Here is a 13,139-nt window from a genome sequence, read left to right as displayed (position 1 = left end):
AGGCCCCCCCCCCCCCGCTGAACATTGGAGCCACTGGAGTAGCTTCAAACCTTTCTGGTGCCCAGCCTGCACCCTAGGCCAATCACATCTGAACACCAAGAGCCTGAGCCTCAGCCATGCATACACTGTACTCCCGACGGCTGCAACGTGCAGCGAAGGTGAGGAGGCTCAGCTCTAAGCCAACAATCTGTGTTATGGCTATACAGACTGACAAGTCAAATAGGGTAGAGGTGGATTATTTCTATAACTCAGTGCTTTCCAAAAACACATCAGTGTTTTCTTAAATATGCAATGTCCCACCAGTGCATTGAGACTTTTGTTTCATAAACAGCTGTAAGCCCACAGCTGAAGAATATTCTAAGGCTTAGATAGTATTAGGGTATCTTGCCAATTAAAGACAAAAGAGAACGAAGGCAATAACAACTTGTTCTGGAAATAGAAATGATTAGCTCTGACCTCTTATTAAAAAAATCTAACATATGGACAAATTCAGGGGACATTTTAAAAAATGAAATTAACTTCCATTTTACTGTGACCAGTGTTCTACTTTGAAAAAAAAATTCCCAAAGGGGAAAGAAAGAAATCGTTTCTAAGATTTGTAGGTTTGGGATCACACATCGTTGCAGGGAGGAAAAGATGTGGTCTTAAGGATCCTCACTGAACAGGCTGGACCATATAGAAATGGCCATTTTTTTTTTTGTAGGTGAAAAATGACTAGTGATGGTTACACAGAGTTCAACAGTCTACACAAAAGAACTTCCTCTCATAGCACTTCAGGCATCTTTCTTGCTCTCTTTCCAGCAAAACCCCTTTTTCTCAGCCGGAGCCATCATACATGTGAGCCCTCAGGACTGTGACGTGTTTACCTCATTTGTGTTGCAGATGTTCTCTAAAGCGGAGCCACATATTTTTCCTGGGAAAGCATTCCAAGGAATGATACCTGCAAAGTGAATCCGAACAGAGCATGAGTAAAAACTAAAGTGCATAGTGGTTTGGGCTTAGTTTAACTTGGTTCTTGTTTTGAGACTGGGAATTGAACTCAGGGGCTTTGCACATGCTAAACACACACTCAGCTACTTTGCTGCAACCCCAGCCTGCCTCATGTTTTTAGTAGACCTTTTTTACTTTGGATAGCAGTTATAATTGTAAGTTATGTTTCTCTTCACAACTGAGATATCTGCTGTCTGCAGAATAGGCATTGGGGAATAAAGAATAAGCTTTATTTGGGTAACAGGGCAAGAGCAAAGTCAGCTAGTCTGTGTGAGATTTCAATAGCTGGGCATTTTTCTCCTGCAGATTGTGCTTTGTTCAATGGAGTTTGATATTTGCAAGCATTATGTGTGTGTGTGTGTGTGTGTGTGTGTGTGTGTGTGTGTGTTTGCCTGTATATATGCAAGTGTCCTCTTGTTGTGCAATGCCTGTGGAGGCCAGAAGAGGGTGTTGGTTCCCCCGAAACTGGAGTTATGGACAATTGTTAGCCACCATGTGAGTGCTGGGAGCCAAACTTGGGTCCTCTGCAAGAGCAGCCAGAGCTCTTCACCACCGAGACATCTCTCCAGCCCCCATTTTTTTTAAAGGCAGGAGCTCACTATGTAGCCCTGACTGGTTTTGAACTCGCTATGTGGACTAAGTTGGCCTTGAACTCAGATATCTTCCTGTCTCTGCCTCTCAGATGCTAGGATTAAGGGTGTACCCCACCACATCTGGCCCACATTTTTGAAGTAGGTTTTCCCTGCATTGAATTTGTTAAGTGCTGTTAAGCACTTGCTAGAGAATGCTCATAGAGCATTGTATCTGTGCTTAGGTGGGGCCATTTCCATGTGAGTATTAAAGTCTCTGTCCTGGCCACTCAAGCTTTGTGTTAGTGGTACAAACTTGACAGTATCCACTCAGAGACATTCATGGTAAACTGAAGGAGTTGGAACTCAAAAGAACATTCAGGATTTGTATTTTGTATGTCTGTGTTGGATTGAAAATCAAATTGAAAGTTTTAAAATAATATTTTATTATTTTTATTTTATGTGTGTGAGTGTATTGCCTGCATGCATGTAATTGCACTTGTGTCGTGCAATGCGCATGGAGGTTACAAAAGGGTGTTGGAGTCCCTGGAACTGGAGTTAAGGACTGTTGTTGTTAGCTGCCATTTGGGTGCTGGAAATCAAACCTGGGTCCTCTGCAAGAGCAGCCAGTGCTCTCAACCACTGAGTCATCTCTCCAGACCCAAATTGGAAGTTTGTTTTTTTTAAAAGCAAAACACAAATGGTCTTCATTACAGAGGGTGGGACAACCACAGTTTGTGGTATCTTTCTAGCTCTTGAGTCCCCAATGCAGTGACAATTGCCCTTTGGGTTGATGCTCTTTCCCTCTGTAATGCATGGGCATATGCTTAAATACTAGGCACGGCACATTTTACACTTCTCGGGGGAGGGAAGGAAGGAGTATTCTTTCTTAAGTCCTTCTTCCCTCCTATCTCTGACATGGGCTAAGAGTGAATCTATATGACTTGGAAGAATGCGGAATTCTCAATTCCAACAAGTAACCTCATGAATAACTATCTGGGCAAAGATAGAGGAAGTAAAAAGATAATTACTGTGGTAAAACAGTTCTTTTAAGGAATGTGGAAATTATTTTTGCATAGTCCTATATGAAAACTCTTTGTTTTGAGGTGAGGTTGGGCTATTTAGCCCAGGCCAGGCCTGGAACTGGCAGTCTTCCTGCCTTAGCTTCCTGAATACTGTGATTATAGGTCTGTGCCACCATGCCCAGCTTTATGAGGATTTAAAAACACTGGCTAAGAGCATGTACTGCTCTTCCAGAGACCTGAGTCCCAGCACCCATGTCAGGCCACTCACAACCGCCCACTTCTGGCTTCCATTGGTACTGCCCTCATGCATACACACCCACACTCACACACATACATACATAATTAAAAATAAAAATTAAAGTTAAAAAATTAAATCTATTGTAAGACTTGGCCTTTGTGAGAAGAAATCAGTCTGGTGGGCAGTTTTAGGTGAGTTTCATGCTATGCTATAAGATGTTGAGAATAAGCCATGGGGGGAAAAACTACATAAAAATGAAATCACTGTCTCCATCCATCCAGAACTCTGGGAGGACAGGTATTCCTTCTTCAGTTCTCATGAAAAGCTCTCTTCCTTCCTAGCTCTCTCTGACAAGAACAGACTTCCTACTATCCTAGCTAAAAGCAGTATTTATAGTCCCTCTTTAGGTTAAGGTTTTCCCTCAACAAGAAAGTCAAGTTCCAAATTAATTGCCAGGAGGACTCAATGGCTCCTTCTGTGGCTGGTTCCAGGAACCAGGAACCGTGTTATGAGACTCCCATTCATTAGAAAAAATGTTTGAGCTGGTTTCTGACAGTTGAAGACAGCTCTCCCAGAATCTATCCTAAGGACTTTGAAATACATCTGCATTTTCTGCTGTGTTTTTCAGTACAGATAAGTTAGAGTGGAGTGGTCTTTTTTTTTTTTTTTGGTTTTTTTGAGACAGGGTCTCCCTGTAGCCCCAGCTGTCCTGGATTCACTATGGAGAGCAGGCTGGCCTCGAACTCACAGAGATCTGCCTGCCTCTGCCTCCCAAATGCTGGGATTAAAGGCGTGTGCCACGGTCATTTTTTAAAAGACTAGCTTTAAAGAGCCAGGTGTGCAAATTAACTGTATGTGCAATGTTTTAGATGAAAAGTCATTTTTTAAAACTGAAAAGAGCTGGGCATGGGAGCCCACACCTGTGACCCCAGCACTCTGGAGGTGGAAGCAGGATTGTGAGTTCAAGGCCAGCTAGTTTGGACTACATAGTGAGACAAAAATAAACAAACGAAAAACAAGAAGAGGGGGAGGGGAGAAAAGAAAAATTGAAAAGAAAAAATCGAAATATATAAATTTTTATAGTGGTTATTCAGAAGTCTTTTTTGATTGAATTGTGTTATAAAGTAGTTTTTGAATTATAAAAAACATTTTTAGCTTTACTATATACCTAATTGGAAAAAATGTTTTTTTGAATCTCAAATAACATCCTCCAGCAAGTACAAAGGCCCAGAAATGCTTGCATTCAGAAAACCAAGGGGAAGAGAATAAACTATTCATGAAAGAAAAGAAACAGGTCATGATGCTTAGGAAGAGGCTTTTGTGCTAATTACAACCCAGGCATATGCACAAGCAAACACAGAAGTGATGGGGATGGGATTGCAAGAAAGTACCATATTGCCGGACATCCACGCAGATCTGCTCCACACCCGAGGTCCCATTAGTCTGTGGTGACTTGATGAATTCACAAGTTGACCATATGTTGTAGAACATAAACACGGGCACGGCAGAGAAGCCAAACACACCCAGCCAGGCCACTCCCAGCACATAGGTGAGGAAAACGAACTAGGCAGAAAGGGAGAGGAGGGAGAATCATCACTGAAATGGGCAGGTGCATCTCTCTGAGGAAGGACTGTATTTCTTGGTCCAGTATGGGACCGGTGAGATGCAGGATACATTCCTGGGACTCTACCTGCCTTTGGAAGTGAGAAAGAAACATCAGTACAGTACAGGGATCAGGGAAAGCTGAGTTTTCATGGTCTGCATGAAGCATGTAGTGTGGTAGTGCCCTAGTGCCTGAAGAGACCTCAGGGCCTTTCTTGGGTCTTTATTCACTTATTTTTGGGGTGTGTGTTCATGTTTGTGTGTGTGTGTGTGTGTGTGTGTATGTGTGTGTAAACAAAGGCCAGAGGACAGCCTGGGGTGTCATTCCTTAGGAATGTTCCGCCAGTTTTATTTTCTTAAAATTTTATTTATTATTTTTATTTTATGTGTATGAGGGTTATGCCGGCATATATGTAAGTGCACCCATATTGTGCAGTGCCTGAGGGGGTCAGAAAAGGTTATCAGATTCCCCTAGAACTGGAGTTGCAGACAGTTGTTAACTGCCATGTGGGTGCTGGGAATTGAACCACTGCACAGCCAGTGCTCTTAACGGTTGAGCCATCTCTCCAGCCCCTTGTTCTTTATCTTTTTCTTTTCTTCTTTTTCTTTTTTTTCTTTCTTTTTTTTGACACAATGTGGCTCACAGTCTTGGAACTCATCCAGTAGGCTAGGCTAGGTGGCTAGTGAGCCTCAGAGATCTGCCTGTCTCTACCTTTCCAGTGCTAGAATTACAAGGGTCATCATGCCCTTTTTTTTTTTTAACATGAGTTCTGGGGAATCAAACTCAAGTCCTCCCAACAGAGCCATCTCTCCTGCCCCTAAGGTCCCTCTTTTAACCATCAAGGACATGAGACTCCAATGGTCTTGGGTCTACCTGTCAAAGGTAACCTTACTCATTCAACTAATGTGAGTTAGTTGACTCACATGAGAGGTAACATTTTTTGAAAACTATTTAGTACTGAGAATTGAACCTAGGGCCCTGTATATGCTGGGCAAATGCTCTACTCTACCACTGAGCTATACACCCTTTCTACATTTTTATTTTTAAATAGGATCTCACTATGTTGCTCAGAATGGCCTTGAATTTTCAATTATCCTACCTTAAACTCCCAAGTAGCTGTGATCTTAGGCCTGCACTTTTAGCCCTGTTTATGAAGTATTTTTTTCTAAACATCAGTTCAGAAAACTCCAAGCATTCTCCTAAACATGGAATACGCTCAGGATGTCTTTGCAGGTCACCAAATCGTAAAACTTGATTTTTCAGCACTTCCCTTTGTTTGACATTACACATAGGTATGGAAAAATAGCAATTGCTACAGGAAGCCTTCTCTCAAAAGGAACTCTGCTAGTTTCCTAATTTTGTGAACTTTCTAAAAAGTCTAGATGCTTGAACCTTTACCAAAAGTTTCAAATGGTCCTCAACACAAGGGGAACGCACAATGAATCTGGTCAAATTCTCGTTTCTCTCTATTTTGTTTCATCCCTAACATTTAGCACAGCTTTACAAGCAACCCAGTAAGTAGCTCAGGGCAAAGCTTCCTGGCTTTTCCCCACACATTGCTATGGCCGATTCCAGGAAGAATAGAATTCTCTACTCTTGACTTTCCTCAGAACCTACCTTGATTACCTCTTCTCTGAGAGCTTTGAAAGGCTGTCTTTAACACACACTATTTCCGTTCCCAGAATGTGCACCTATAGGGGATGTGAGCAGGTTTGGAGTTCTACATTGGTTCTTATTCTTTCAAGATAATACTAAAGACCTGAGGATTCTGCCTAACTTTTTATTTTTGAGACAGAGTCTCACGCTGAAGGCCAGTCTAGTCTGGAGCTGACTATGTAGTTCAGACTGACCTCAAAATCATGGACATCTTTCTGGCTCAGCCTCCCACATTTACTGGGATTACAGCCTGTGCTGCCAAGCCCCTCTCACCCAACTTTATACTACAGGAGGTACCTGATTAGAGGGAGGCTCGGGCTCAAACTGCTCCTCCCTGTTGGTCACCCTGTGAAACTGCACATACAAAGTAGTTTGCACTTTTCTTTCAAGGACTTTCACAGTTTCGGAAGCATCAGCATTTAAAAAAGTATCCAAAGCAGCACATGTCAGGAATTTCACCTCCTCTCCTTCTCCAGGGCTTCTAAGCTGGCTGCTCTAGAATAGGTTTTCTTTTTCTTCTCCTATCCACAGAAAATGTCCCAGTCCTTTTAATAACACCACAGAGACTTGAGAAGGGACTGGTGATTCTTGGCCTTGGAGAGCCTTCCCTTCCTATGAAGAATTGTGTCCCAGAAATCAGGCCAGTGCCTGTGGAGAAGGATCCCGTCTTGTGGATCTGGTGTTCAAATCTGCTTCCTCAATGGATGAGCTGCCTGAAGGTGGTTGTCTCCCACAAAGGATGGGAAAGCAAGGCCTTCTGAGCAGGAGCAGGGCTCACTGTCTCCCCACCTCCCACAACTTCCTCTCCTTGGCATACTGCTTCAGCGCCATCAACCCTGCACTGTTTTGCCCTGTGAATCTAACCTTAAAAATCAAGATGAGGTTGCCAACAAGATGGCACTTGTGGCAAGCCTGATGATGACCCAAAATCAATCCCTGGAACCCACACTGCAGAAGGAGACTACTAACTCCTTCCAGTTTCCTCTGACCTCCACACTTGCATCTATGACATGCGTTCTGTGGAACACGCTATCACCGCCACCCCCCCCCCCGGGACTCCCACTAAAGAAATATTTTTAAATATATTTTTAAAGTCAAAGTCCTGGGGAGATGGCTCAATTAAATTAATCCTTGCTGTGTAAGCCTGAGGACTTGAGTTTCATCACCAGCATCCAAATAAAAAGCGGGGCATGGTGGCGCGCACCTGTAATCGATGTGCTGGGGAGGTGGAAGACAGGTGGATCCTGGAACTCACTAGCTAGCCAGTGTGGTCTAATCAGAAATCCCCAAGTTCCAGTGAGAACTCCTTCTCAAAAAACAAAGTGAATGGATTCCGAGGAAGATTGACCTTTGGTGACCTCTCGTGTCTGCACCCATATGCACCCACCTACACACAAGTGCATGTACACGCACGTGTGCACACACTGACAACCACACAAACTCACACAAATTTAAAGCGTAAGGAGGATCCTATCCAGAGGCAGATACTGAAGTCAACAAAACCCGAAATTCCCCAGCAACTGAGTGGTAAGTTTCATCTTTGCATGAACACAGTCTTTGGAAGTAACCCTAAGTGTCACTTTTTATGTATTCTTTTGATTTTCCTAGCAATGATTGTGTTCTTTTTCTTAAGTTGAGTGTTATGTGTTATGCTCCACAAGAAAGGAGAGGTAGGGAGAGCCAGCTACACCTCCCAATCAACCAGTCAGCCCTAGTAGCATGAGGGGGAGGGGCTAAGGGCATATAAACTGAGGAAGTAGAGGGGAGGTCCTCTCACCATCTTCCCCACAGCCACATTTAAAAGTTTCCAGTGTGGTCTTAGATGGGGAGCACCCACATTCCTGTAGTAAATCTTCACCCATTGCCCTGTAAGTAAGTACAATAAACTCACTGACTTCCTAGGCTGCAGTTTGGTGAAACTGTACCTCAGTTTGTTGCAGGAACCAAGGAAGGAGGGGGTGAATGTTGTTTATGCCTCCGAGAAGGAATTTTAGTGATGTGAGAGTAGTGCAGCCTGACCAGTCCTGTGGGACGATAGTACTACAAGAGAATAGGCAGGCACCTGAGTAAAAACTGTTCAAATGGGGTGCCACTTGGACAGAACCAGCAGAATGGAAGTAGGGTGAGGCAATGGGCTACCTGGGTATCTTCACAGATCCTGGGGAAGAGACTCTGCCTGAGCTCTCACTTGCTATAACCTTCAGGATGTGAGTTTCCATGACTGTGAGGTGGCCATTCAAGGGAGGAAGGACCTCCAGACAGGACTTGAGGTTACAGCAAATGATCTGGACCTTTGGGGGGCATCTCATTGGCCATTTTCTTTTTTCCTGAACTCTACAGAAATTACTTGCCTCTTACTGGCCATTTTTCCTCAGTTCCCCACTAGGGTAGCTTCTCTTGCACCTACCTAACAGATGGTGGTATACCTCAGGAACTCCCCTCCACAAACTTTGGCAGGAACTTGCTCACAGCCACCACTCTTAGAGCTCACATGCAGCTCCTAGTCATCCCAGCCTAGCATGTTCTCAGAGACCCAGCCCCGAGCCTATACTTAGCCATACTGGCTAACTCTACCTGCTTCTTCAAGGCTGCATCAAGCCCCTATGGATCATATTGAATCCACCAGAATTCACCATGCCTTAATGTCACTCAGCTCCTCAGCACAGTATCCGAGCCGAACCTGTCACTCATTTCCTTCTCTTATTCACACTCCCCATGGCAATACCCAGAGCCCCTCTCCCACTACCTTTCTGGAAGCTCAGTTTACGTTTCCACAGTCCCTCACTTGAGTCTTGAGATGGCCTCTTGTAACCTCACTCTCTCAAACTCATCTTCCATACCACTGGGTGACTGGCCAAATCTCATGATTATTGATTGGGAGTCTGTCATTTTCCTACTTTGTTTTCCATCACCATTCTTAGCCTGGGATTCAAGGCCCTTCCTGAGGCGGTCCTTATCCCTCCTGTCAAGCAGTGCCATTTCCTTCTTTCTCCAGCCCCTTCCTGTTCAGCCTACTTACATGAATGCACCTCTCTTCTGTGTCCCCATTCCCTGTTCACACTGGCTTCTCTTCCCTGATCTCATGTGAGCCAGGATCCTCTCCTTGCGCCTGGCCCAAAGCCCTCCCTGATTCCACACTGCAGTGTCCCTGGGCTTGCTGCCATTTGCTCCCATCTGCATCACACACACACACACACACACACACACACACACACACACACGAGTCTTTACAGCCAAGGACACAGAAACCTAGGGCCAGGCTGAACTTGAGACACAGCTGGGATTACCTGGGACCCCATGGCTTTTCCAGGCCCAGAGGGTCCTTGCCAGGCATAGTGACACCTGCCCAAGGCAAGATTAAATTTTCCTTGATCTATTTAAAAATTTTTAAGTGTGTGTGTGTGTGTGTGTGTGTGTGTGTGTGTGCGCGCAGGTGCATGGATGTTGTCATAGCCCACTTGTGGTCAAAGCCTGGGGAGCCAGTTCTATCCTTCCACCATAGGTTCCAGAGATTGAATTTGGGTTGTCAGGTCTGTGTGGCGAGCACTTTGACCCACTGAGCCATGTTGCTAGCCCCAGATTTACCTTGAGAAACTCAATGTCATATACTCTATAATACCCTTCATACCTAGGCTCAAACCATCAAGTCACCAAGAACACAAAGGATTCTACCCCAACCAGCATGCCTCTTTCAAGAGGAGTGTTGTGACCTGTGGATTTTCCTAGTGCTGGAAGTCAAACTACATCCTGGTAGCATCCTCCTCTGCTTAGCAGTGAGGCTTACTCACTGCTGTACACGCCAGGAAGTCCTCAGCCTAGCCCGAGTGTAGATGTTCCCTTCCTGGGAGGGCCCACACCATTACTGCTTTTCTCAGACTCAAATGTTTTCTTTATGCCTAATCATTCTCCGTGTGCCACAATATCCAGCACTCTGCGCAACATTTTAATAAGGCTATGCCATCATAAATTCAAAATATGTACAAGGGCCTGAGTATAGCTCGGTGGTGCAGCACTTGCCTACCATGTACAGGCATGTACACATTTGATCACCAGTGCTGCACACACACACACATACACCTTGCATGCACGCACGCCTGATATGTCTTTTGTGATGGAGCACTTTTTAACTGTCTTTTAAAAAAAATTATTATTTTTATTTTATTTGTATGCATGTATCGCCTGCATGTATGTGAGTGCATTGTGGCATGCAATGCCACGGAGGTCAGGAGAGGGCATCGGAACCCCCTGGAACTGGAGGTAAGGACAGTTCATAGCCACCATGTGGGTGCTGAGAATCGAACCCGGGTCCTCTGCAAGAGCAGCCAGTGCTCTTAACCACTGAGCCATATCTCCAGCCCCCACTAACTCTGTCTTGCTAAGATGTCTTCCTCTAGACTACGACCAGCTGCAGATTTTAATTTTTCAGTAATGTGAAGGTTTTCAAATTCCTAACTCTATGTTGGTAAGAGTGATATTCGTGTCATGGAGTTTCCATGAACAGCTAACAGTTTTCATTAAGAATAGAGAAACACTCACACATGGCTTGGGCTGAACATGAATTCTATACTCACCATTCCACTGATGCATCGGCCACAGGCGGTTGTTTTAAACTCACCGTGCAGCTCTTTCACTGCACTTGTGGTATAAAAACCTTCTGCCAACAGAATGATGCCATACAAGAAGAAAAAGGACGCAATTCCATAGATGACATACTGCATCAGTTGAATCCTATGAAAAGAAGAAGAGATCTTGAAACGTTAGAGTCACTGCGTAGTGAACACTGTATTCTCAGACTCTGGAGAGGATGTGAGGTGACATTACTATGCCATCTCTTATGGCCACAGCAGCCTCCTAGAGTAGGCGTAAGAGGACATCTCTGCCCACCCCAGCAGCCTGGACCTTCCTTTCATGGTGGGCTTGTGGGCAAGGTGGGCGACCCTCTCAAGCAGGAAGCAATTTTCCTCTGATCACAGGCAGGGCCCACTTGTAGTGTGTTTCTACTTACCCAAGTCTTGTGTAGTGAACATTAAGACTCTCCATTTGGCATGGAGCACAGACAATGAGGAGTTAAGTCACCCATCCAAAGATACAGAGTGCCAGAGTCAGCATCTGAACCCCGGTTCAACAGACACCATGCTTTCTCCAACAGATAAAAATGCTTCCCAACCAAGCTTGGTGGTTGATACAATTCTGATAAAACACCTGTCAAACCACGGGTGTCTTTAAGGAGAAACACGGGCAGATGAGTTTTGCACTGAGATCCTTATTATACAAGTCATAGGATGTTGAGTACATGCAAATACAGAAAGTTCATTCACAACTAAGCTTGACCTTTGAAAGCTTCCAGACACCCAAATGACAGATCTGTGGGCTTTGGCTTCCCAGCGAAATCACCTGGATAGTTTCAGAAAATACTGGTACCTGGATAACACTCCCCTAGAGATGAACTTATCTGTTTTTCAGTGATGCATATTTTGAAGTTTCTTGGAAGTTTGAGAACCATAGATTAAGATCTCTAGCTAAGTTAATAAACCTTTTCTAGTTTCATTCTGCTATTTCATTTCTGGACATATCTGTGCATCTTTATATTTTTAAGACATGGCATCATGTATCCAGGCTTGAACTTGCTGTGTAACTGAGGATAACCTTGAACTTCTGATCCTCCTGCCTCTCCCTTTCTGAGTGCTGGGCTTACAGTTGTGTGCCACCATGCCCAGTTTATGTAGTACTGGGGATCCAACCCAGGGCTTCATACATTTTGCAAATGCTTTACCAAATGAGCTACATCCCCAGCCTTCTGTAATACATATATTTTCTATGTTGAAATGTATTTTATTATTTTTTATGTGTATGAATATATTGCCTGCATGTATGTAAGTGCACCCATGTTGTGCAATGCCCACAGAGGTCAGAAGAGGGTTTCAGATTCTCTGGAACTGGAGTTATGGATGGTTGTTAGCCACTATGTGGGTGCTGGAATTCATACCCTGGTCTTTTGTAAGGGCTCTTAACCACTTGAGCCATCTCTCCAGCTTCTATTTGCTATTTTTAAAGATATATATATATATATATATATATATATGTTTTTAAAAATTTGTGGGCCTAGGTGTATGTATGTGTACCATGTGAAAGCAGGTGCCTGTGGAGTCCAGAAGGGGGCATTAGATCCCATAGTCACAGATAGTTGTGAGCCACCATGGGGGTGCTGGGAACAGAACCCTGGTCTTCTGTAAGAGCAGCCAGTGCTCTTAACCACTGAGCCCCCTGTATGCATTTCTTCCAGTATACTTGCAGTGTTTGGTACCTCCTTATAGCCCACCCATCATTTCTTTGGATGTCAATTGTAAACAGATTAGAACATGTGATTTTTTGCTGGGTATGGTATAGTGCATGCCTGCAATCCCAGCACTTGGAAGGCAGAGCTACAGAGTGAGACCCCCATCTCAACAAACAAACAAAAAAACAAAAAGCATTTTCATTACTATTCCATAAACATTCATTGATGCCTTTTCTACTCTGATGGAGAGGTTTCCTACAATCACAGCACATAAACACTGAAACCATTAAAACAAAAGGGCAGAATGAATGAGGCAAGGGGAAGCTGTTCTCGGGAAGGAAGTATGTCTCAGCTGGACTTGTAGTTAATGAGACCATGCTTGAATGCTGGTGAGCTTCCACTGAGAAATATTCTAGAGTGGGGAGACAGAGAATTGAGGCTAAATTTCCAGAGCCACCTCTTTTGGAGGATACCCTGGGTTTTGTTCTCCTACCAGAAGAATTAATGTGGAAATACGTTTCCTATAGATTTATACTTGGAGTAAGTTCTCCCCAGCGGCTCCTTCCATTCCAGGGAGTCATTTCCTGTGAGAACACTGGCAGATAACCATTACTTGGGAACAATACTAACTCTCTGATGAGATGTTCTACCTCGCCAACCTGTCACCTTGTCACAGGCCTCCACATCTACCACTACTGTGTGGAGTGTGAACACCTTGCCATGTGCAAGTGAGAGCCCACCACATTCTTGGCCTTTTGTTTTTTGCTGTCTCATGGACTTT

At 44.2% G+C, this 13,139-nt stretch overlaps 1 protein-coding gene across 8 annotated transcripts in view; it reads right to left on the bottom strand.

Moving 5' to 3' along the window:
• The window catches only part of Gpm6b (glycoprotein M6B), a 172,099-nt gene that overhangs the window by 5,480 nt on the left and 153,480 nt on the right, over positions 1-13,139 (bottom strand). For all 8 annotated transcript variants that reach the window (XM_008852883.3, XM_008852884.3, XM_008852879.2 and 5 more), the window contains 3 exons: positions 10,653-10,809; positions 4,214-4,385; positions 867-940 (listed from right to left, as the gene is read on the bottom strand). In XM_008852883.3, coding sequence (XP_008851105.1) covers positions 867-940; positions 4,214-4,385; positions 10,653-10,809 — 403 coding nt within the window. The remainder of the gene's footprint in view (positions 1-866; positions 941-4,213; positions 4,386-10,652; positions 10,810-13,139) is intronic.

Source organism: Nannospalax galili, unplaced genomic scaffold, assembly GCF_000622305.1.
Source record: "Nannospalax galili isolate Female #2095 unplaced genomic scaffold, S.galili_v1.0 scaffold606, whole genome shotgun sequence".
Lineage (NCBI taxonomy): Eukaryota > Metazoa > Chordata > Mammalia > Rodentia > Spalacidae > Nannospalax > Nannospalax galili.
Note: the sequence above shows the minus strand (reverse complement) of the source record. Positions and strands in the feature narration are given on the sequence as shown.